The sequence below is a fragment of the Carassius carassius genome, chromosome 44, assembly GCF_963082965.1.
Source record: "Carassius carassius chromosome 44, fCarCar2.1, whole genome shotgun sequence".
NCBI lineage: Eukaryota > Metazoa > Chordata > Actinopteri > Cypriniformes > Cyprinidae > Carassius > Carassius carassius.
In genome coordinates, this window is record NC_081798.1 from 26,809,016 (window position 1) to 26,831,182 (window position 22,167).

Below are 22,167 nucleotides of genomic sequence, written 5' to 3' on the forward strand. Positions count from 1 at the left end.
TTTATAAGCATGAATGTGACAATAAATGTGGAAAAGACCCACTGCACACTCTTTCTTATTTGTGTCTGTATAGAAGATATGTGCCAAAAAAAAAAATTTAAGTATGCCATATTACGTCATAAACCCTTATATATATATATAATGTTTATGTAAACAAAAAAATAATTCATTGTTCTTTTTTTTTCATTTCTCTTTATTCCTTTTTAAATAGAAAATCAAATGATTTGGACCTAATGTAAAGGCAAAGTTAAATGACCACATTGATAATTTGACAATACACACACATTTTTCAAAGGAGCACAACAGACTCATGACAACATCTTTGAGTTGGACCATTAATTGTACATGTTAGTTTGAAGAGTATGTCCTTGATGGTTGTTTGAGGAATGCTAAGTGGTTTCTAAGGTTTTCTGGGTGGTTGCTAGGTTGTTGTTTAAATTAGGTGCTCACTAGGCGGTTAGGGTATGTGTGGTCGATAAGCAATGGTGGTTAAGGTGCTCTATGTGGCTACAAGAAAGTACAGCAGGTTAACGGGATTGCATGTGAATGGTCTGATCTTCTTGAACAGCATCAAGCAGCTTCTTTTACAGTCAGAAACCACTCCTGCTCTCAGACTTCAGACATGTCAATGGTGTCATTTTCAGAAGGTTGGCCAGTTCCATTATACCAGCCACAGGAGCCATTGCTGTGTCTGATGCAGGCAGACTGGTGAACTGATATTCCATCCTCATATGGCCATAAGGATGTCCAGTCTGTCAGTACACACTGATTTTTGGTGCTGGGTTGACAAGGCTTTTCAATGCAGGTAAAAATCTGTAGAGATCACAATGTCAGAGAATATAATATAATATAATATAATATAATATAATATAATATAATATAATATAATATAATATAATATAATATAATATAATATAATATAATATAATATAATATAAAACAGGGATCCATTCTTACTATTAAATAGTTGTTTGTTAGCATGCCTATTATTAACATATTGGCTGTTTATTAGTACTCATAAAGCACACTTTACACATATATAATACCCACTATTAATAAGCAGCAAATTAAGTTTATTGAGGCAAAAGTCATAGTTAATAGTGAGAATTGATCCCCAAACTAAAAGTATGATACATTTTTGTTCATTTAAACATTTATAAATAAGAGTATTGTTTTTTTATTATTATTACAGACAATAAAATGTTTTCTCACTTGGAGGTTTACTGTTCACCCAGGATTTCATTTACCATGATCCTTTGCCCGAACTCATCTGCATTCCTTATCAATTGCAGTCACCACTCTCTCATTACCTGGTTTATTCAAAACCTGGTTTTATCTCTCATTCAGGGTTAAATATTGTATGTTTTCCGTTACACTAAAATTCCTAGCCCTGTTCTATTCCTATTTCTGTGTTTGCCTGTGGATCACTCTTGGACTTTTTATATCGTTGTGTTTCTTTGCTGTCTGCCCTTGGACTCTTATCATTCGTGGACTGTTTATTGATCGTTTGCTCCCTGCCCTGGCCACATGCCTGTTTCTGGATTATGATTTGTCTCACCTTTACTGTTGTGTTTGCTGCTGCTGTTTTGAACCCTGCCTGTCTGACCATGCACTTTCAATAAAACCTGAGAGTGGATCCCCAACCTTGTTGTCTCACTCATCACCATTACAATATAACATAGTTTATTACCGTGCAGTTACAGCCCTTCAGATATCTGTATTTGAGGTTCTCTTTTTGCATTAAGGAGAGTTTGTCCCAGAGCTCTAGATAGTCACACATTGAAATGAAGAATCCCTCAGCCAGGATGCTTCCTGTGAGATAACAAACATACAGTATCATGAATTTGAATATTGTTATATTTTCACTGAGCTCCACCTATACAGTGTTAGCCAGTGAATCACCCTTTCACAATGTTTAGGGGCAGAAAGAGTTTAGATAGAGTTAGAAAATATACATTTATCTGAGTCAGGAGATGATCAGAACTGCTGCTCTTTTCCCATGTTTTCAAATCAGACTACCAGCTAACGTACTGTACTCTTAAGATTTTGTCACCTCGAACGTTCTCAGCTTGCATTATGTATTGGTAAATTAATATAGCCTAACTGGTCATTCTTTCTGAAGAAATATGACATAGGTATATGAGAGCTTATCTGTATTTTTCTAAACGTGTACACCTTTGGATTTAAAGCTGTTCTGTCCAAGAAAACTTTGGTATTTGTGAAAACTTCCTAAATGCTTTTACCTGAAAGTAGATACTGTCCAAAGGCCAGTCTGACTCCACAGATTGAAGACATCTCATTCGTATAGACATGCTGAATTTCATTTATTTTGTCAAAACCCTTGAAGACCTGCAAAAACAAGATTTTTGCAAAGACACCATATTACATTTTTACTTGAACTTCTGTTTATTATAAACTGTATTGATGTATATTATAATTAACCTTTACTCTAAACCTAACCATTTTGGGTCTGCTGATCCATTTTCAAAAATGAAAAAAAAAAAAAAACATTCAATTTAATTTAAAATAAATGCTTCTGTGAGCTGATATAGGATGGGCATAGAGAGAAGAATGAAATTGGCAGATTTGAACTTGGGTAACTAAAACTTTTTTTTTTTTTTTTTTTTTAGTCTTCATGACACTTACAGTTTCGTTTGTTTGTTTGTTTTTTGACCAGACTATTGATGTGCTATTAGCCCAGCTGGGTGGCAGAGTTGATTTTTTAATATGCTTATCTTTGAAAAAAGAAATTCTTTGATCTGAAGTGTCTTTTTTTATATCTAACACTACCTTTATCAGCCTATTCTCTACCAGCTTATCGACAAGAACCCCCAAGAGACTGTAACTCTGCCTTCTTTCAGTGATAGTCTATTTGGATGAAAGGCCAAAAAGCAGAAATTTCCCCAGCAGAACATTTATGTGATCATCAAGTACTTTAGCTCACCTCAATCACTTGGATTTCATATACAATTTTTCCCATGCCAGGTAGATTTTCATTGTTGTGTATGATCTTCTCTCCAGTTACCTTGGCTTGCATCACTAATCAGAAACGAGTCAGATGTTATTACTAGTGAGCGACACTGAAAGCAAAGGAATCATTTCAGTGAAATCAGTTTCTTCTGATAGAAACATGCACAGGCTTTATCATGTATATGCTTAATGGCCTTAGTCTAAGGTCAATAATCATGTCAGAACATTAACATTTGACAGCAATTTCCAGTTTAAAAAAATCACATTATATGCTTAGCATACAAGAGTTCAGAGTATAACTTACAGTCGTACAGAAATGATTTCAGGATTTTGAGTTTTATGGTTCGAAACTAACTCAATTTTAGGTTGTGTCCATCTCGATCCTAGGATCTATTTAACCATGGGTGAGGAGGATAAAAAAAGCCGTTCAATAAGCCCGCCATGGACTCTTATGGAGATTCTTATATTGAAGTTTATTTCTATCTGTTATTCATGGTCTCTGTTTCATGTGTTTAAGTCCTATATTTACTTACACTGTATTTTGATAGCCCTCTTTAGACATTCTGACTTTGTAACTGCACGTAGTCAATAGACTATCTGTTAATAACGTGTTAGCAGTTAAGCAGACAGTCTACTAATACTCTACCACAGAAGACCTCAACTCTGGACCGCGAGATCCACTTTCCTGCAAAGTTTAGCTCCAAACCTAATCAAACACACCCGGACAAGCTAGTCAACGTCTTCAGAATTGCTACAAAGCAAAGCCACTGGAAGGCAAGCCTGTAACCTTTAGTCAAGAAAGTATAACTGCTAAAGCTAATGCTGCCGCGCATAGAAGGAGACCAGAGGCCCTTTTTTTTAATGGAAAGGAGAGGCTTCACTTCGCTGAATAAACAGCTTTTAAGAGGAAACAGCCTTTCTGCTAATCTTCAACAGGTTTTACACTAAACCGTATATTTGGATTTAACTCTTTTTATAGTCCACTCCAAAAAAAAATAAAAGAATTTTTTTTTAGAGGAAATCACAGACTTTTTGGGACAGGTGAGATTCAGTTTACAGCATTTCTCATTCATTCCTATGGGACAATTAAATGGCATTTGAGTGTTGCACAACCCTTGAATGAAATTTATTGACCTCAAGGCTGTAATGTCAAGGCACACATGATCCAAGTTAATTGTTATGCTTTCTCCAATAGTAAGTAATACAGACCCTCTGATCTCCCATTAGTAATACAATCTCCGCCACAAAGTTGCGGTTGCTGTGTTTAATCCAGTTTGGGAGTAATCTCTGCAGGAAAGTGGATCTGGAAGTCCAGGGTTGAGGAACCCAGCTCTAATGACTGCTAGTTGACCTGAAGCTTCAAAAGAAACCAAAGAGGACCATCAAGAATCATTGCCATAGTTACTAATTTTGTTCACCTGTGTCTCCTTCAGTTTCTTATTTTAACCTTTTCAGTTATTCTTCATATTCTATATCAGTGGTTCTCAATTCCAGTGGTCGCGCCCCATATTTTGCATGTCTCTCTTTGTTAACACACCTGATTCAGATAATGAGCTCGTTAGAAGTGAGCTCCGTGCATGAACTGTGTTCCCATTGACATGGTCCCTACACAGTGTATTGCTCCCTAACTCCCTGAGCAGGGGAAATCTGTTGAAGTTTACCTCACTTCAGAACATTCACTCACAGATTTGCACTGTGCAACATCTTCACACACGGACAAGTTTGACATTTACTTCTGTAAATAAATACAATGTAAATTCACATCTCACACACTTCAATGCATTTTGAATGGAACATATATGTTTGCTATGAACTGGCAGAATATCCTGTGATGTCCACTTCGCAGGGCCATAAAACATAAAACAAACATCTGAAGCCATAAGAGAAACATACAGAATGGACTGGAATTAAGAACCGCTGTATATATTATTGTTCAAGGGCATGTGTATTTTTCTTGCATTCTTGTTTAAAAATACACGCGTAGACATAAATTAATTTGCTTTCAATACACATGGGTGCAAGTAGGAAAAATTTGCTGAAAGTGGTCATCTCAGACAACTTTATTTGTCTTTGACCCTTTAACATCTTCTGCTGCTTTAGGAGATCAGTTTGCCAAGATGAAAGAATTTGGCATTAAGACCTAAAACATTATTTGGCTAGAAATTAATGGGAGGGTACACTCATGCCATAGTTGTTTTCTAGTTGATGGATTATGTGGATTTACTATATTCACTCAATGAATACTGCAGGAATCTGCATGTCTTTATAACCTCATGCCAGTCATTCCATGGCTTATTGTTCCAGAACAAAGACTGGAATGCCAAAGCAGCTCTGACGCACTGAAGCAGGGATTCAAAACAACTCTTTCGTTCCCGAAATGAAACACATTTAGCAGAATATTTAAACGAGTGCACTGTAAAAGTCTTGTTTTTCACACAACATTTTTAAAACTAGATAAATGGACCTGAGAATCAAAAGACTTGTTTTCAGAGAACACACTTTGAATATCAATGATTTGTTTTTGTCTTTTGACTTGACACCTACTTCTCTGGTAAACTTTACTTAGTTTCAAGATATTTCGACGAGGTATTCTGTCCTGTAGAACAAGAACTAGTGTTTAAGCTGTAAGTGACTGACTCTGTAATAAGTCAATGTAAAGATGTGTTTTCACAATGCTAAATGAACTTGGAGGTTATAATCCAAGAAGAACGCATTCAGTTCTTGGCAATTCAATAGTCAATGACCTCAATCATTAATTTATTAAAGTTCAAATAACATAATTAAAAAAATTTTAAGCCATAACGGGAGCTAATTAAAAAGTAAAGGCCTCTCAAAGGTGACTAAGAAACTAGATCACTGAACTGTGACTTATTACAGCAACAGCTTGAATATCAGATTATTTATAATTACAGAGTATCGAGAACTGTTATAAAAAGGTTAAACTGCTCTTTCCTTAATGATACAACAACTAAATATCGCCTTGATTCGGATCATTATATGCACATTAATTAGACATTTAAAACGCTTGACACATCACAGAGTCACAACACTGTCCAGAACCTAAATCTGTCGAGATCCACTCTGATCACAAGCCGTTCCTTGTTAGTACTCACTGTTGACAGACAAGATTATGGAATAGATTATGCAAAAGATTATGGAAAATTACATTGTAATGGTGTAATGTCTTGATATATTAGTCACAAAATCCTGCCGACCTGGCACTTTACTTTGGCAAAGATCAGAAAATAAAAGCGGTTTGTTAGACGTACCTATGTCAGACATGCAGAAGAGCTCCTGAGGGTGTCCTGGAGCACAGCTGCAGGCCTGGACCTCCTTCAGTGCCACAGAGAAGAAGAACAGCAGCGCTAGAGTCACCGCAGACATGCTCACGCTAGAGAAATGATCAGCTATAGCAAAGATTCTTCTTGTGTTCGTCTGTAGTGATCTCCTTCTCTCTGCAAGCGCTGCGGGAGTCTTATAGCTTTCATGTCTGGCTGAGGAAAGGACCGCCCTCTAACTAAACAAACCCCACCCTCTACAAACACACACGTTTTTATACTGTTCAAACTGTATTTTCGATCACACTACACCTAAACCTACCCCTCACAGGAAACTTGGTGCATTTTTAGATTTTGAAAAAAAAGTCATAATGTAGTATGTTTTTTAAGCCTTTTGAATTATGGGGATATAGGCAGTGTCCTCATGAATCACTTTCATGTTGTAATGCCTTTGTCATACCCATGTCATTATACAAATTTGTGTCCTCATAAACCATATAAACAAGTGCACACACAAACTGTGGAAATCCTCAATGGCGTTTCAGAAGTGGAGTTGATCCAATCAGATCTGACTCTGTTCTCATACTCTTTACCCCATCAGTTCATGGAAATGAGTCTGTTTATATGCTGTACTGCACTCAGAAAAATTCATATACCTGAAGTCAAATTGTTAGTCATGTAGCAATGCAATGTCAGCCACTTGTGGATAGGAAATAAAACTCGTCTTGTTCACACATGCTTGATTGCTAGACTGCATATGATGAGCCGGATTTGATAATTGTCAGCAACACGTCTGTTTCTGAAGCATGATAAATGACTTACAGATGCTGAAACGAAAGTTTTTATTGGCCTGGGATTAAATGATGTTGTCTTACGTGCAATGACTAGTTCCTGAATCCTTTCATAAAGTCAGTAACCAATGCAAACATGGATCATGCATATTAAAGAAAGTCAACAGTGAAAACTATGAATCTGTGTTTCAGATCTCAATGCCAACGTTCCCTGCGGTGGTGAAGATCGGACATGCTCACTCTGGAATGGGGAAGGTATGATAAAATGTTTGCCTGATGTGAAAACAGCTCTTCAAGACATCTAAGTTCAATTTGATCCATGTTACTTCATTTGTTTATATTTTTGGTTAATATTTCATTTAATAGTTTTTAGTTATTTATATTATTCTTTTGTAATTGTACTTGTATGTGCTTCTGATTTTATTGGGTTGCACTTTATTTTAAGATGTTCTTGTTACAGTGACTGAGTAATATTAATTAACTACATGTACCTATATGGTTAGGGTTAGAGTTTGTCTACTTGCATGTAATTATGCATAATTTATTCTTCTTATAATTGTAAGTACATGTAACATGAGTAACAAGGACACCTTAATTAAAGTGTTACCTTTTATTATTCTTCTTCTTTTTTTAGCTTCATTCTTTTTTTTAGGTTTTTAGTTAGAGTATTAGTAGACTGTTAGGTTAAGGTTATTATAATTACGTGCAACGCTACTCATAGTCAGTGAAATGACTGTTGTGGAGCATCATAATAAAGTGTTAGCAGATTACTAGTCTACTAATACTCAAATGACTTCTAGTTGACATGTTAACAATAAAAACTCTGATATATACAGTTCTGAACAGAAATAAATCAAGTGTGTACATAATTGTGTTTGACTGTGTGAACCGCTGTACTTGATTCATAAATCATGGTTCATTATAAATTCATTATAAATTGGTTAGGACAGCATATTAATGGAGCATTGCCTTGGCAGGTGAAAGTTGACAATCACAGTGACTTCCAAGACATTGCGAGTGTTGTGGCCATCACTCAAACCTACACCACCACAGAGCCTTTCATTGACGCTAAATATGACATCAGGGTCCAGAAGATCGGTTCTGACTACAAAGCGTACATGTAAGTACAATTAAAGGGAACTGAGGCTTTCAAGCGTCATGAAATCATAAAATCTTATCATAATAGCAGTCTATGCATCTTTTGATCATACAATAGCAAATTATAATTTTCTGGTGAAGCATTCCTTTGATAAAGATTGGTGAAATCATTACGCAGGCCGAAGATGTGATACAGCTTGAGCTGTGTGATATGATAAATGATTTGGATTCACAGGAGAACATCCATCTCTGGCAACTGGAAATCAAACACAGGCTCTGCCATGCTGGAGCAAGTAGCCATGACCGACAAGTGAGTAAGACAGATACTTGCTGAATCGGTGCAGTCTTTTAGTCCAATGTATAGTAATGGCATCTTTATGCTAGTGCACACTATAATACACTTTTAATGCATAACGCAAAAATGGACACAAAAATGGACAGTTTTGCATGCATATGATACATATCTACCCTACAACCCTAAACCCATCAGTTAGCATATGCACGCCAAAGTCGTTGTTATACATTCTGGAACTGATTAATTGACAGAAGTCATTACTCCACCACTTGTCAGTATATTGTTGAAACAACATTGCTTGAATGACGGATGTGCTACAAAAACACTGTGCTGTTGGGACACAGTCATGACTAGTTAATTAATTTCTCCACCAATGCATTATACTGTAGTAAGTTATGACAGGGTTGTACAGGAAAAACATCCCAGATGGGCTTTTACAGACCAGAAAGACCAAGCTATAGAACGCTTCAGAATTTATTAGTCACGTTGAAAACTGCACATATGCTGCCAAATGATGCAAATACACTGTGCAAATACTGTACATTAGTTGCAGATCAAATAAATAAATCAAATTTATCTGGGAGAATAACTCACAGAGTATGCATGCTGATTTAGCCAAGTCCTCCAAATCTAATAAACCATAAAGGCACAAATATCACCCTGGCTTGCCATATGAAGAGCTGAGCAACCTTGTTAGTGAAGAATAAATATTTTCTTCTTGCAAATAGTGAATGTCTATAATTATTGACCAGAGCAACAAAACCAAAAGATGAGTTTAAATGCAGGAAGGAAACAAGTTGAGCAGTACTGACAATTCTGTGAGAATAATACTGAAGTAGATGGGGATTTTGAAATAGGTGTTTAACAAGCGTTTCATTGTGTAACTCATCGTGAAGTGATCAGAATCCAGGAATTGGGAAAGTGAAAGCTCTTCTGTCCTGCAGATATAAGCTGTGGGTGGACGTCTGTGCAGATGTCTTTGGAGGTCTAGACATCTGTGCTTTTAAAGCCATACATGGAAAGGATGGAAAGGACTACATTACTGAGGTGAGAGCATAATAACACGAGCACTGATTCAAACCACCTGACCTCTCATGTGAGCTGATAGATGAAGATCAACACCAGACAATGAGACAGAAGATTATAGTGAAGAGAGGAGGCGTTGACCACAGCGACAGGACACAGACACGTGGGTGCATGCCTTGTGAGGTTTGGCAGAAAACACATAAATCCTTGCCATTCCATTGTGAGGAATGTGAGTCAGACATTGCAATAGTTCTTTGGAAGCTCAAATTTTTGCTCATGTGAGGGAAGAACTCAAGTGTTTATGTTCTAAGGACACTCCTATAGTTTTTCATTTCCTGCTAATATTCAAACATGTGCAGGTCATTTGCTCGACACTTGGCATTAAACAACACATTTGGCCCTAAAATGATGAAAAATTTCATATAGATTCTGCCAGAAGCAGCCAGTAAACCCAGTCTCATAAGACAGGCGTCACTGATGTGATGTCAGCTCACAATGATTATACCACAGTGTGTTTTGGTACAGCTAAAAATAAATGGTTTTGTTATGTTGTACTGTCATGAAATGTTATAACTCCATCCCAGCCTTAAAGCAAAACCATTTTAAACAATATAACACATAACAGCCAGTACACTATTAAAAAGCTGTTTTTGAGCACATGAATCCACCTTTTACCCCTAAACCTGTAAACCAAACCACCTCTCAGCTATGGAAAAGACATAGCAAGCACATAAAAGTACAGTTGCAATCATGTCTTTGTAGACAACCTGGAACTGGACTGATTCTGGAAGTTCTGGAAAACACATGGAAAATGAGAGAAAATGTCAAATGTCCTGGAAAATCTTGTAGTTGTGCTGAAAATTTTTAATTTTTAAATTTGTAATTGTTTTCACCACTGGCCGAAAACAATTAAATCCCTCATGTCGTTCCAAACCAGTAAGACCTCCGTTCATCTTCACAACACAAATTAAGATATTTTTGATGAAATCCGAGAGCTCTCTGACCCTCCATAGACAGTAACACAATTTACTCAACAATTATTTTCCCAGAGTTACCATCTTCCACCCTTTTGGAGAGTATCACATACGTAAACATCATAAGTAGGGTTGTTTATGTCCAGCATGCACAAGCTTAATCCTGAACATAAACAGATAAAGCGTTGATTACTTCCAAAATGATGGAAGACAGTAACAGTGAGAAGAATTATTGAATAAATTGAGTTATTATTGTTTTCTCTGCACACAAAAGTGTTCTCGTTGCTGTGTAAAATTACAGTTGAACCCCTGATGTCACATGGACTATTTTAATGATCTCCTTGCTATGTTTCTGAGCCTGGGAACATTGCAATTGTGTTGCTGTCTATGGAGGGTCAGAGAGCTCTCGGATTTCATCTAAAATATCTTAAACTGTGTTCTGAAGATGAACAGAGGTCTCACGGGCTTGGAACGACATGAGGGTGAGTTATTAATGACATAATTAAAATTTTTGGGTCAACTAACCCTTTAGTGTTAGTAGTAGAAAACTGCCATGAATCAGAAATGGCCAGATGTTGCTCCAAATGCGCGACTGGACGATTGTCCTTGTTTTATTTTAGCCAATCTCTTTTCTGGACTTGCAGACAAACTGTATAACAAGTCTGTAAACGGGTCATTAACAAAGACAAGAATGCTGAAGATGAACGCAGAGAAGCTCACTGTTCACGATGCTCAAAATATTGGAAGTAAAAATACAATACCTTTTAAAGCAATACTTAAAATATTTGAAGGGTACATGTCATTTTTTCTTTAATATTATTATTAGCATTAATAATGAGCTGATTCAATTTATTTTCAAATAGGTAAATGAAAATATTTATTTATGTATTTATTTGGCTGTGGCACTGAAATTGGTTCTGAAAATGTGTTGTAATGAATAATTAGGAGGCTGGTTGAATCGTTTTATAGTCATGGCCATAAACTGAATGTTTTTAAAGACTGCTCAAGAGAGGAATATATTACTTTAGGGCGTGATCCATGTCATAATTTAATTATAAATGTCCTGAAAAATGATCACGGAGGAAGAGTGGGAACATTGTAAAGCCGTGTCCTGACGCTTCTTGACAGAGTTGTTTTTGACTTTTTCAGTGAGTGTAAAGTGTTTCAGTGACTGAGAAGTTATCACTGATTAACTTTATTGCCAGGTATGATTACAAATTAGATTAGATTAGATTAGATTAGATTAGATTAGATTAGATTAGATTTAACTTTATTGTCATTATGCAGAGTACAAGTACAGAGCTAATGAAATGCAGTTAGCATCTAACCAGAAGTGCAAGAATACAGTGTTTTATATACATTAAAGTGCAGAGTAAGTGAAGCTATAATATACAGAATGTACAGTGGAGTTGCTAAATACAGTATTGAGCAGAGTATATACAAAATATAAATATGAATGCAATGTAGGGATTGTATGTACATTATGAACAGAGCAATGAAGGATTATATATACATTATGAACAGCAGGAACGTGAGAACAGTGGTAATAAATACAGTTGGATGAGTGTGCAAAGGTATTGTTAAACAATGTATTATATGCAAAATAACAGTAGTGCAATAATATTTTTATAGAAATAGTTTACTGTACTTTGTACAGTAACAGCTTTAGACAGTTTACAGTAATGGCTAGAACAGTGTGCAGTTTGTGCAAAATATGATTAGTGCAAATGCATGTGTGTAAAGTACTGTGACCACTGCAGTAAAAGAGCAGGTGCAGGTTAGATTGGTGGTGTGGCGTTCAGAAGTGTCACAGCCTCAGGGAAGAAGCTCTTCTTGAGTCTACTAGTGCGAGAGCGTCGCTTCTGTAACGCCTGCCGGATGGAAGGAGGGTGAAGAGTCCATGGTTAGGGTGAGAGGCATCCTTGATGATGTTTCTTGCCCTGCCCAGACAGCGCTTCTGATAAATGTTCTCGATGGAAGTTAACTGGGTGCCGGTGATCCGTTGAGCAGTGTTCACCACCCGCTGGAGTGCTTTGGGGTCAGATGCAGAGCAATTGCTGTACCATACTGAGATGCAGTTTGTGAGTATGCTCTCAATGGTACAGCGGTAGAATTCAGCAAGGATCCTGGAACTCAGGTGAACTTTCTAAAGGCTCCGTAAGAAGTAAAGGCGCTGCTGTGCCTTTTTGACAAGTGTGGAGGTGTTTAGGGACCAGGTGAGGTCATCAGAGATGTGGATGGCAAGGTACTTGAGACTCGACACACCCTCCACTACAGCTCCATTGATGTAGATGGGTGTGTGTGCATGACTCCTTTTCCGCCAGAAGTCCACAATGATCTCCTTAGTCTTCTGGGTGTTTAGTTCCAGGTTGTTGGTGGCACACCACACAGCCAGGTTCTGCACCTCAGACCTACCACCGTGGTGTCATCTGCGAATTTGATTATGGTGTTGGATCCATAAACAGGAACACAGTCATGGGTGAATAGGGAGTACAGGAGAGGGCTAAGTGCGCAGCCTTGGGGCACTCCAGTGTTCAGGGTGATGATGTAGGAGGAGAGGTTATCTAACTTAACAGACTGAGGTCTGTTAGTCAGAAAATCTAGAATCCAGTTGCAGATGGGTGTGCTGAATCCAAGCTGGCTGAGCTTGGAGATCAGCTTGATTACCGTATTAAATGCAGAACTGAAATCTATGAACAGCAATCTCACATGTGTGTTCTGACTGTCCAGGTGGGTGAGGGCAGAGTGAAGTGCCGTTGAGATGGCGTCCTCAGTTGACCTATTGTGGCGATAGGCAAATTGGAATGGGTCTAATGTAGCAGGGAGACAGGATTTTAAGTGGGATGCAACCAGTTTCTCAAAGCACTTGGCAATGATGGGGGTGATTGCAACAGGACAGAAGTCGTTAGGGACCGAGGCAGTGGAGTGTTTTGGTACTGGAACGATGGTGGAGGTTTTGAAGATAGGTTTCCACATACGAGGACTTTATTTTAGTGACAGAAGCTCCACAGTTCAACAGAATGTCAGCGACAAGACAGGACACAGATAATAATAAGAATAATATAAAAATAGACAAAATAGTGAAAAACACAATGAGACATGTGTAGTGATGCTCAGGACTGTTGCACAAGCTGTAGTTTTTGGGTCTTTGGGAGTGGATGTTTACAATCATGAGACGTTTCTTGATCACACCAGACAATAACATTTCCCAGAAAAATGCCTCATTTCCAACACTTTCAGTATATTAATTCTGATGTGGTAAAAGAGACAATATTTTGAGTTTCCATCATGGAAGGATGTGGTCATGATTGTTTTCTCCCTGTGGTGTCCCACAATGACACAATCATCTCATTGTCTCCAAAAAGCACATCATTCTTCCTTTAGCTCAGAGATATTTGTTTATGGCAAATAATCTTGTGTCAGATGATCAAAGCAGAGATTTTTGTTGTTGTTGAAATGTTTTGCTAGTATGCAAAAAAAAAGTATTTTGCATTTAGTATGACGTGGCAGTGTTGCTATGGAAACTGATTTCTATGTGAACACAGTGAATGAACGCACCCTCATTGAGAGAGGAGCAGCACATCACACTACACAGATGGATGGATGGATGGATGGATGGATGGATGGAGGGAGGGATGGATGGATGGATGGATGGATGGATGGATGGAGGGAGGGATGGATGGAGGGATGGATGGATGGAGGGAGGGATGGAGGGAGGGATGGAGGGAGGGATGGATGGATGGATGGAGGGAGGGAGGGATGGATGGATGGATGGAGGGATGGAGGGATGGAGGGAGGGAGGGAGGGAGGGAGGGATGGATGGATGGATGGATGGATGGAGGGAGGGAGGGAGGGATGGATGGAGGGATAAAGGGATGGATGGATGGATGGATGGAGGGATGGATGGATGGAGGGATGGAGGGATGGATGGATGGATGGAGCACGTTGTACTTGGTGAAATCCCGCTCGTCCTGGAGGGATGGATCTCCCTGTGTTAATGCTCCTGAGTGTGTTTGGCTGTAGGTGGTGGGCTCGTCGATGCAGCTGATTGGAGATCACCAGCTGGAGGACCGTCAGCTGATCGCTGCCATCGTTCTGGCCAAGATGGACCAAGACTCAGGCCGCAGCACAGCTCGACCCCCACAGAGACCTCCAACCACTGTACAATCTGCAGAAGTACGTCATCACACTGACACAAACATTCAGATCGGACTGTTTCTTACATATTGTTGGTTTGGTTTAGGTCGCATATCTTTTTAGATAACTAGTATCATTCTCAGGCAGGTTTGCTAAAGAGTTTGCCAGAAAAAACCTGCTTAAAGTGCGTTGTTCCACATTATTAAAGTCAGTGTGAAGCAATACTAAAAATGTTCTGAGTTTGTCACACCACAGAAAAAAGTGTTATTAACCACCCAGCCAACATTGAATGATAGTCAGATAGCATGTTTCAGCAATATATTTCTAAGATTTACAATGTGTTTAGAAGCAGTTCTCAGAATTGCCTTTAACCACTTCAGCTGTTATTTTGATTTTTTGAGAATTAGGCATATGCAATATTGGACCCACCGGTGGGTCCCCAGAGTTGATGTGGTTAAACGAGCTTTGAGTCACAGTTGTCATGTAATATGGGGAGGAAGATCTTTCTGAAAATGAGACACATAAAAAACAAAACATTCTATTTTACAAAATCATATTTTGCAAAAAACTAAATAGAGATTATCGAACTGTGAAAAGATCTGTGAGTGGTTTAGAGCCCAGAAGAACTCAGTCACATGAAGGCTTACAGAGGAAAGTTTCTGTCAAACTAATCAAAAGGGCAGCTATAAAAAGCCAGTGTTGAGCAGCAAACAGGTTTCTGTCTCTCCATGCAGCACCACTAACTGAAGCTCACAAACAGAAGTCTTTACACGTTCTTAAAAAAATACTATTTGAATATGTGTTTTACTTGAAAGCAAAAGAGAATATATCCAGCTACATACAGAATCCAATACAGGCTGAAAGTGTAGCGAAACATTTTTTATTTAATAAATTGCATCATGCAAAAAGTGTATGTGAATTAAAAACAAGTGGACACTTTGGAGCACTATAACTTTTCGCTAGTTTAAATGTTTGTTTTACTGAAACCCTTCTGATAATGTAGGACACAGTGTACAAGTATATCCTGAGATTCACTGCAATATTAAAACACAATAACTGTTTGGGGCAACAACTAAACAACAAATGAACAGCAAACTGCACAAAACATGTAAAAAACATATGCAGTATTTTAACAAACAAAGTATATTTATAGTATAGTATTTTCACAGCTCTTTTGGGCTGCACTTGAACATGTAAATTCTGTCATCATTTACTCACCCAAACTGTTTTAGTCAGTTAGTCAGACATCACTGCCTTTAAATAATACAAGTCTGGATGAGTAAATAATGCATTTTAGTTTTATTTATTTTTTAGATTAACTGTCACTTTAAATTTCTCCTAAAATAGTTTCTGTGACAACATTCTGTCTAGTGTCGCCCCCTGGGGTGAAATCAGTGGAAATGCACTAAGACTGTAAACCATTTGAGTGTTTTTTTGTGTGTGTGTGTCTACAGAACGCTGCCTTAAAAGAACTGACTGACCCCAGCAAGACCCTCGGCCAGCGGCCCCCTCCACAAGGTTGTTTACAGTACATTCTCGACTGTAACGGGCCAAAACAAGTCCAGGCAAAATGATTTCCACCGCCACAATTCCAGACACACGGTTCAGCCCACAATAAATGGAAAGCTGCTGCCGGTTGAGGTTAAGATAGTGCCAGATGCAGTAGTTTGGAGCTTGTGCTCTTCAGAATCTGCCTTGACTGTGTCGTTCTCCCCGTGAGGTGTTTTTCTGTACTGTTCACTTTTCTGTCCTTGTTTGCTTCTGATGGCTGCAATCGTTTCCTTTGTTAGTCGTGTGGTTTCCAGGGTTGTCGCTGCCAGCTACAGAATAATTCTAACTGTGCCTACGCAAAGTCCAGTGCTGTGGTGTTATCAGTATGTACTAAGAAAGATTGTTGAACTTTTGTACTTTAACTAATTTCAGTAAGGCTAGTTCCTAATCGTCTAGCTGAGATCTGCTTTTGGGTGTGTGCTGTAACATTTGTGTGTGCGTGCTATATGTGTGATGTTTTGTTTTTATTTATTTAAGTGTAGTGTTTGTGGTTTTGCATGAGTACGTCCATGTGTTTACACGCTGAATACACAACACGTGTATTCAATAACTTTCTTTTTAAAAAAAAGAAAAGAAAAGATGTGTTTTTCCTTTTGCAGCATGGTTTCTGAAGAGGTGTCAGAAGGTGTTGAAGCTGTCTTAAACATTTGTTTTCTCAAGAAGATTTTCTTTCAGCCTGATGAACTGTAAACAGATAACCACCAGGAGCCATAAAACTGAATGGCCATTACATTCCAAACTTAAGCCAGTCAATTTTAGGATCAGGTTTAATGAAGGTTTCAGAATAGGTTCACTAGATTTAGCAGACGAGTCCTTCCTCCCATGACCTCGACTGTCAGCTTCTGAGCAATACAAAACCTACTGTAGTCAAATCATCAAAATGGGTGAATCACAAGAAACCTGTCCTGTTAATAAATCACCACCAAAATCAAAAGACTAAATAAGAACTTATATTTTGCATAATGAAAATAAATCTTTTTTTTTTTTTGCAATTTAGCATTATTTTCATGATGATTAAGAGGGGGAAATTATATCACAGCATATTTGCTGTACTGCCTTTCATTTCTGAACATTTAAAAGCAAAACACATTTGTAGTATTACACTAATTATAATCAACACACGAATAAATGTAAATAAATAAATAAAATAAAAATAAAATATCTGGATTCATTACAGCAATGAGATCTTTTGAATTTGTCATGAAATGTGACCTAGACATGTTTTTGTGACATTCACCCAAATAAGAAAGTACATTTTAAGAGATCTCTTAACTTAATCTTATGACTGTTAACAAACCAATGTGAGTTTTTTCTCTCATAGCCATCAGCTGTGTGTCATGAATGCAATGCAGTTTCAGAGTATCACTAGAGGTACCACTTTTATGCAAAGACATTCAATTAAATAAGGATTTGGCCTTGACATTTAATATTGCAATATTTCACAAACAATGAGCTTTTTCAGTAATAAAGACATGATTCTTAGTGTTCTTGAACAAGACTGAATATGTACTAGAGAGATGTCTGGGGTGTTTTCAGTGTAGTGCCAGTTCTGTATATTGATGTTTTTAACTGCTTTATCAACATGCAAGATGGTATCTATGTTCATATCTATGACAGTTTAAAATATGTCCTTATATTGCATGGGAAATGTTTACTTACGTATATTTGCATGCATTACCAAAGAGTGGAAAAATCTCAAATATTTTTTGTGTGAAAATATATACCTAATGAAATCAATGAATGTACCCATGATTCTTGTGAAGAATCAGATCTCCATCGCTATATGCTGATGTAGTGTCCCATGTGTGCTCTGACTTTATACCCATTGACTTGGGCTGATTAGGCTTTACTGATGCCTCTTTAAATCCAGTACTTGGGTTTTACCTGTGATTATTGTCTGATATAGATCTAGTCTTTCCCCCTCATGTCCAAAGTAATAAAGCTACAACTGTCCAGACTGTTCTGTGTTACTGATTGATATTTTTGTTAGACTCCGTTCAAGTGGAATATCTTTTATTAAAGGCATGGGATTATTTTGAGTGTCTTTGTAAACTTTCTAAAGGGTCAAGCCCACTGAATGTTCATTTATAGTGAGATAGCAAGAAACATAATCAAGTATTATTAAACAAACAAGCAGAACCACAAGACACACCTCGCTCACTAGATCTTTATGTAATTCTCTCTCATACTCAAGAGAACAAAGAATCTCCCACATTTGACCTGCTCCTGCATGTATCCCAACTGTCCCTTATGTTTCTTATGTACTGTATGAAGAACACGATTTTGTATAGAATGTACAACAAAGTGTATCTGAAACAAGGCAAGGTAAAACATCCCAATTAATTCTATGTGGTCTTTGTTTTAGAGAAGGCGCATGCAGCCTCTGGGTCTTGGTTCTTCTGTATGCATGATCTGTTGCTGTAAACCTGCAGCTATTACTCTTCATATCCACACCTATGATACTGCTGCAAGCTAACTTTACCGTCTTTTCCTTTTGTTTTGTGGACATGACTATTCTTTTCTTGGGCATTACCCTTTGTATGGTTACTTTGGTCAGTCTTGGGGGTGCCTTAACTTTTTTATCATAAATCATGCAAAATTTCCGGTGCTGGATTTAAAACCTTGCAAGCCTCAACATGTAAAAATGTTATAATATGATAACTCTCTTTTGTACTAAACCTAGGGGGGGCAGTGAAACCCCAAGACCCACAACCTAAGAGTCAAGAACCTACACCTGAGCCAGTCCCTGCCCAGGAGCCTGTGCCCAAAGCAGGCCCTACCCCAACTCTACCACCCACCACGCATCAGCCCAAACCCCAGGCCCAAGCAGCACCTGAACCCACTCCAGGGAAGCCAACGGAACTGCCCCCGAAACCCCAACCTCCCAAACCCCTTCCCCCAAAGCCTGTGCCTCCAGTTCGGAGGAACTCCAAGCCTCAGATCCAACCCAAACCCCAGACCCCACCTCCCACCAAGGCCCAACCGAAAGCTCAACTGGGCGACACAGATCAGAATGTTGGGCAAACCCAGCCAGATCCAGTCCCTGCTCAAGGGCAATCCCCAGCCAAAGGTCCTGTTAAACCCCCGTCACCAGCTAAACCACAGCTCCAGCCTAAACCAGTGGTCAGAGAGCAAGTCAAACCTGAAGCCCGGGCTCAGACTTCTGCTCCATCTGAAGCCCCTGTTAGAGCAGCTGCTCCCACCCCAGCCCCGGCCCAACCTGCCCCAGCGAAACCCACCCAATCTCAGCCTCCTGTGGAAGAACAGCCTGCACCCCAGCAGAAGTCAACCCATCCTCTGTTGAAGTAAGCATCTTTTCACTTGGAGATCATTTGCTGCAAGGCATGTCCATTTGAGCAAGAAACCATTCTGAAATTATAATATAACATATAAAGTAGCCAGTATGCGTAAACCCCAAAGTGTACTTAGTTTTTGTAAAAAACTAAAAAAGTTTTTCAAAGTATACTCCATTTGATGTTGTGCGTGAACGTGGGCGGTCGACACATGCGTTCTTGAAAGCTCCATCCATGTGCAGTGTCTGCTCAATTTTAATATGGATAACTGATATAACTGTTTTACGCCAAAGCTGGGTTATCCCATAACCTCTTAATCACAAGTGCTTGTAAATGCAGCCGTCTGTTGTTGTTGCAGTCTCCGCTATTTTGTTTTTTGTTGTTGTTGTGTCTCTTTAAATTCATTAGATATGGTGAACCTACAGCCGGGGCCAGTGTTGCCACCTTCTGGAACAAGTGATTACTACAAAACAAATTCAATGCGCATGTGCAACCTGCACGTACAAAGTACACTTACAGTACACACATACTATTCTGATGGAGAAATTTGCGTCATGCACACTGTACACTGTCCCTCGCATACACGTTAAAAAGTGATGTATACTTTCAAAGAAACAGTGCAAATCAGTTCTCTTGCATATCAAACCTTTGACATGCTATTTTCAGTGTACTACCCTGTTGAAAAAACAGCATATGTTTGTTTGGTATGGTTTGAAGCATGGCAGCTGGTTTGAGCTGGTCCTTGGTTGGCCCTGAACTGGTTATAAGCTGGTTCTGAGGTAGCCCAGAGCAGGAGCTAGTTGCTTAGAACCAGCACTTAACCATCTTAAACCAGCACATGACCAACTTAAACCAGCTCAAACAAGCCATCATGCTTTAAAGCACATACCTAAACAGCATATGCTGTTTTTTTCAGCAGGGAATGTTTTGGGACCCAATCATCCGAACGTTGCACAGTATATAGGATGGACAGTATGCGAGTTGGAACGCAGTCCTACCTTCCTGCAGGGATCAGCTCTGCTCCACCAAACCTGCTTGTGCTTTTCCATTGAAAACGAATCTTGTGATTGTTCTGGTCCAGAGCTGTAAACTCTGCAGGAGGGTACATCTCCATGATTGGGACTTCTGGCTTCAACTCTCGTGTTCATTAAAATTACACGACTACCCAAACAAATGCGTAACTTCACAGACAATCTAAATTTGTCTTTCCCACTGTTTTGCAGCAAATCCCAGTCCTTGACCAACGCCTTCAATGCCTTTGGCGAGACTTTCCGCTCCAGCAACGAGGATGAAGCTAAGGCGGAGACCATTCGAAACTTGCGAAAGTCTTTTGCAAGCCTGTTCTCTGACTAATGACAAAACCCTGCAGCTGAAAGGTGGCCAGGCACTGAAGTGACAGATATGCATCCTGGTCTGAAGTTAATTCCATGTAGCTGTGTACATTTAACCCCTCCTCCCAACTCTGCTGTAATTATCCGAGTGTTAATTGAGAAGGTTAAAGTGATGTACAGTGATCATTCTTGCAAGATGTTGGTGTTCACATTTTTTGAGTCGCTCTTTTCCCCCGAACACTGGGATTTATAAGAGGAGGGAATGCAATCAGTTACAGGAGGCTGGAGTATGCTGAAGTCGTGTTTAACCCCTCGATGTTGTAGCTGTATCATGGTAGTGAGTTTTCTTTACCTGGAGACAAATATTTGTGACTAGTTTCCCTTGTTTATCTGCTGTAGTGTGTGTAACTAGTTGATGTGTTGTAAGCATTAACCAGTGAGACATTAGTTCAATAAAAGCACTTTCCTCTTCAAGTTTCCTACAGTAATCAATGCTTGGACTGGTCGGTTTCAATGAAGTGGTGGGATTTCAGTGGAACGCCTGCTGTTTTAGCGACATAGCTTGCATCCAGCACTCTCCCACCTGTCTAGATATTCATGAGTGCCATGTTTATAGTATCTCTGCATATTGTATTGTACTGTACTGTATGTTTAACTTCTCAGGAGTTTCATTTGAGTCTGTGTTTATTCCGGCGTCACACTGTTCATGTTGTGTTTTCTTAGAGCACAGTATTATTGCTTTGCATGAGCCGGTGATAGTGGTTTTCTCTGTACAAGTGTCAATAAACATGTGGCGTATCATTCCACTGACATACTGGTGTGCTCTGTGCTCCATCTGCCCATCATGTGTCCATTCAGCTGAAGCGTCAGTGGCCACACCTACTGTTGTGCATGATTTTGTAACCTTTTTGCACTATTTGTTTGTTTCTTCACATTTTTAGAACCGGAGGACCCAATTAATAAGTGCAAACACCAATGCCTTGGCCATTTGGTTTTCAAAGGGTTATTATGCTTTGGAAAAAAAGTAACGATGTATCTTCCATGTACTTTGTGACTATCTGAGCAATGTGAACGATTCATGATATGATTTGCCAGAAGGTGGCAGTAGATGACTAATCATTTTGCTAACTGTTGATGGTTAAATGGTTAATGATTGGCCTAGGCCATCTATAGCCCATCCAGAAAACAAAACTAACACCATTCATCAGTATATGGGGGGGGGGGGGGGGGGTGCACCCTGAACTGCCTTGGTTAAAAGTTTTTAGCACTCATTTGACACCCGTGTGATGATGATGATGTAAATCTACATTACCCATAAAAACATAAAGGGAAAATGCAAATGTCAACTTTTAATAATATTGTCAATGGGATGCATGCATGGTATCAGTAGGTAATTATAATCCCTAATAAACACTTATATGAA

At 38.7% G+C, this 22,167-nt stretch overlaps 2 protein-coding genes across 2 annotated transcripts in view; one reads left to right on the forward strand and one right to left on the reverse strand.

The window, feature by feature from the left end:
• Window positions 1–21,559, forward strand: part of LOC132126443 (synapsin-2-like) — a 209,553-nt gene extending 187,994 nt beyond the window's left edge. Inside the window, exons 6-13 of the mRNA XM_059537690.1 lie at window positions 7,232–7,294; window positions 8,017–8,159; window positions 8,373–8,447; window positions 9,377–9,479; window positions 14,456–14,608; window positions 16,024–16,087; window positions 18,804–19,425; window positions 20,637–21,559. Of these exons, the coding sequence (XP_059393673.1) occupies window positions 7,232–7,294; window positions 8,017–8,159; window positions 8,373–8,447; window positions 9,377–9,479; window positions 14,456–14,608; window positions 16,024–16,087; window positions 18,804–19,425; window positions 20,637–20,766 (1,353 nt within the window). The 3' untranslated portion in view covers window positions 20,767–21,559. The remainder of the gene's footprint in view (window positions 1–7,231; window positions 7,295–8,016; window positions 8,160–8,372; window positions 8,448–9,376; window positions 9,480–14,455; window positions 14,609–16,023; window positions 16,088–18,803; window positions 19,426–20,636) is intronic.
• On the reverse strand, window positions 170–6,449 carry LOC132126419 (metalloproteinase inhibitor 4-like). Its single transcript, XM_059537665.1, has 6 exons — window positions 6,240–6,449; window positions 2,945–3,039; window positions 2,244–2,349; window positions 1,691–1,812; window positions 594–813; window positions 170–563 (listed from the first exon to the last, which is right to left on the reverse strand). The coding sequence occupies exons 1-5, from the start codon at window positions 6,352–6,354 to the stop codon at window positions 610–612; spliced, it is 642 nt and encodes a 213-aa protein (XP_059393648.1). The 5' UTR covers window positions 6,355–6,449; the 3' UTR covers window positions 170–563; window positions 594–609.
• Window positions 21,560–22,167: the final 608 nt, after the last annotated feature.

Bases quoted from the DNA above. Each gene is read 5' to 3' on its own strand.
- LOC132126419 (XM_059537665.1), bottom strand. From the start codon at position 6,354: ATGTCTGCGGTGACTCTAGCGCTGCTGTTCTTCTTCTCTGTGGCACTG. The intron at 2,350-2,944 runs GTGAGCTAAAGT...TTGTTTTTGCAG, and splicing joins ATGAAATCCAAGTGATTGAG to GTCTTCAAGGGTTTTGACAA. The intron at 1,813-2,243 runs GTAAAAGCATTT...GTTATCTCACAG, and splicing joins TGGACAGTATCTACTTTCAG to GAAGCATCCTGGCTGAGGGA.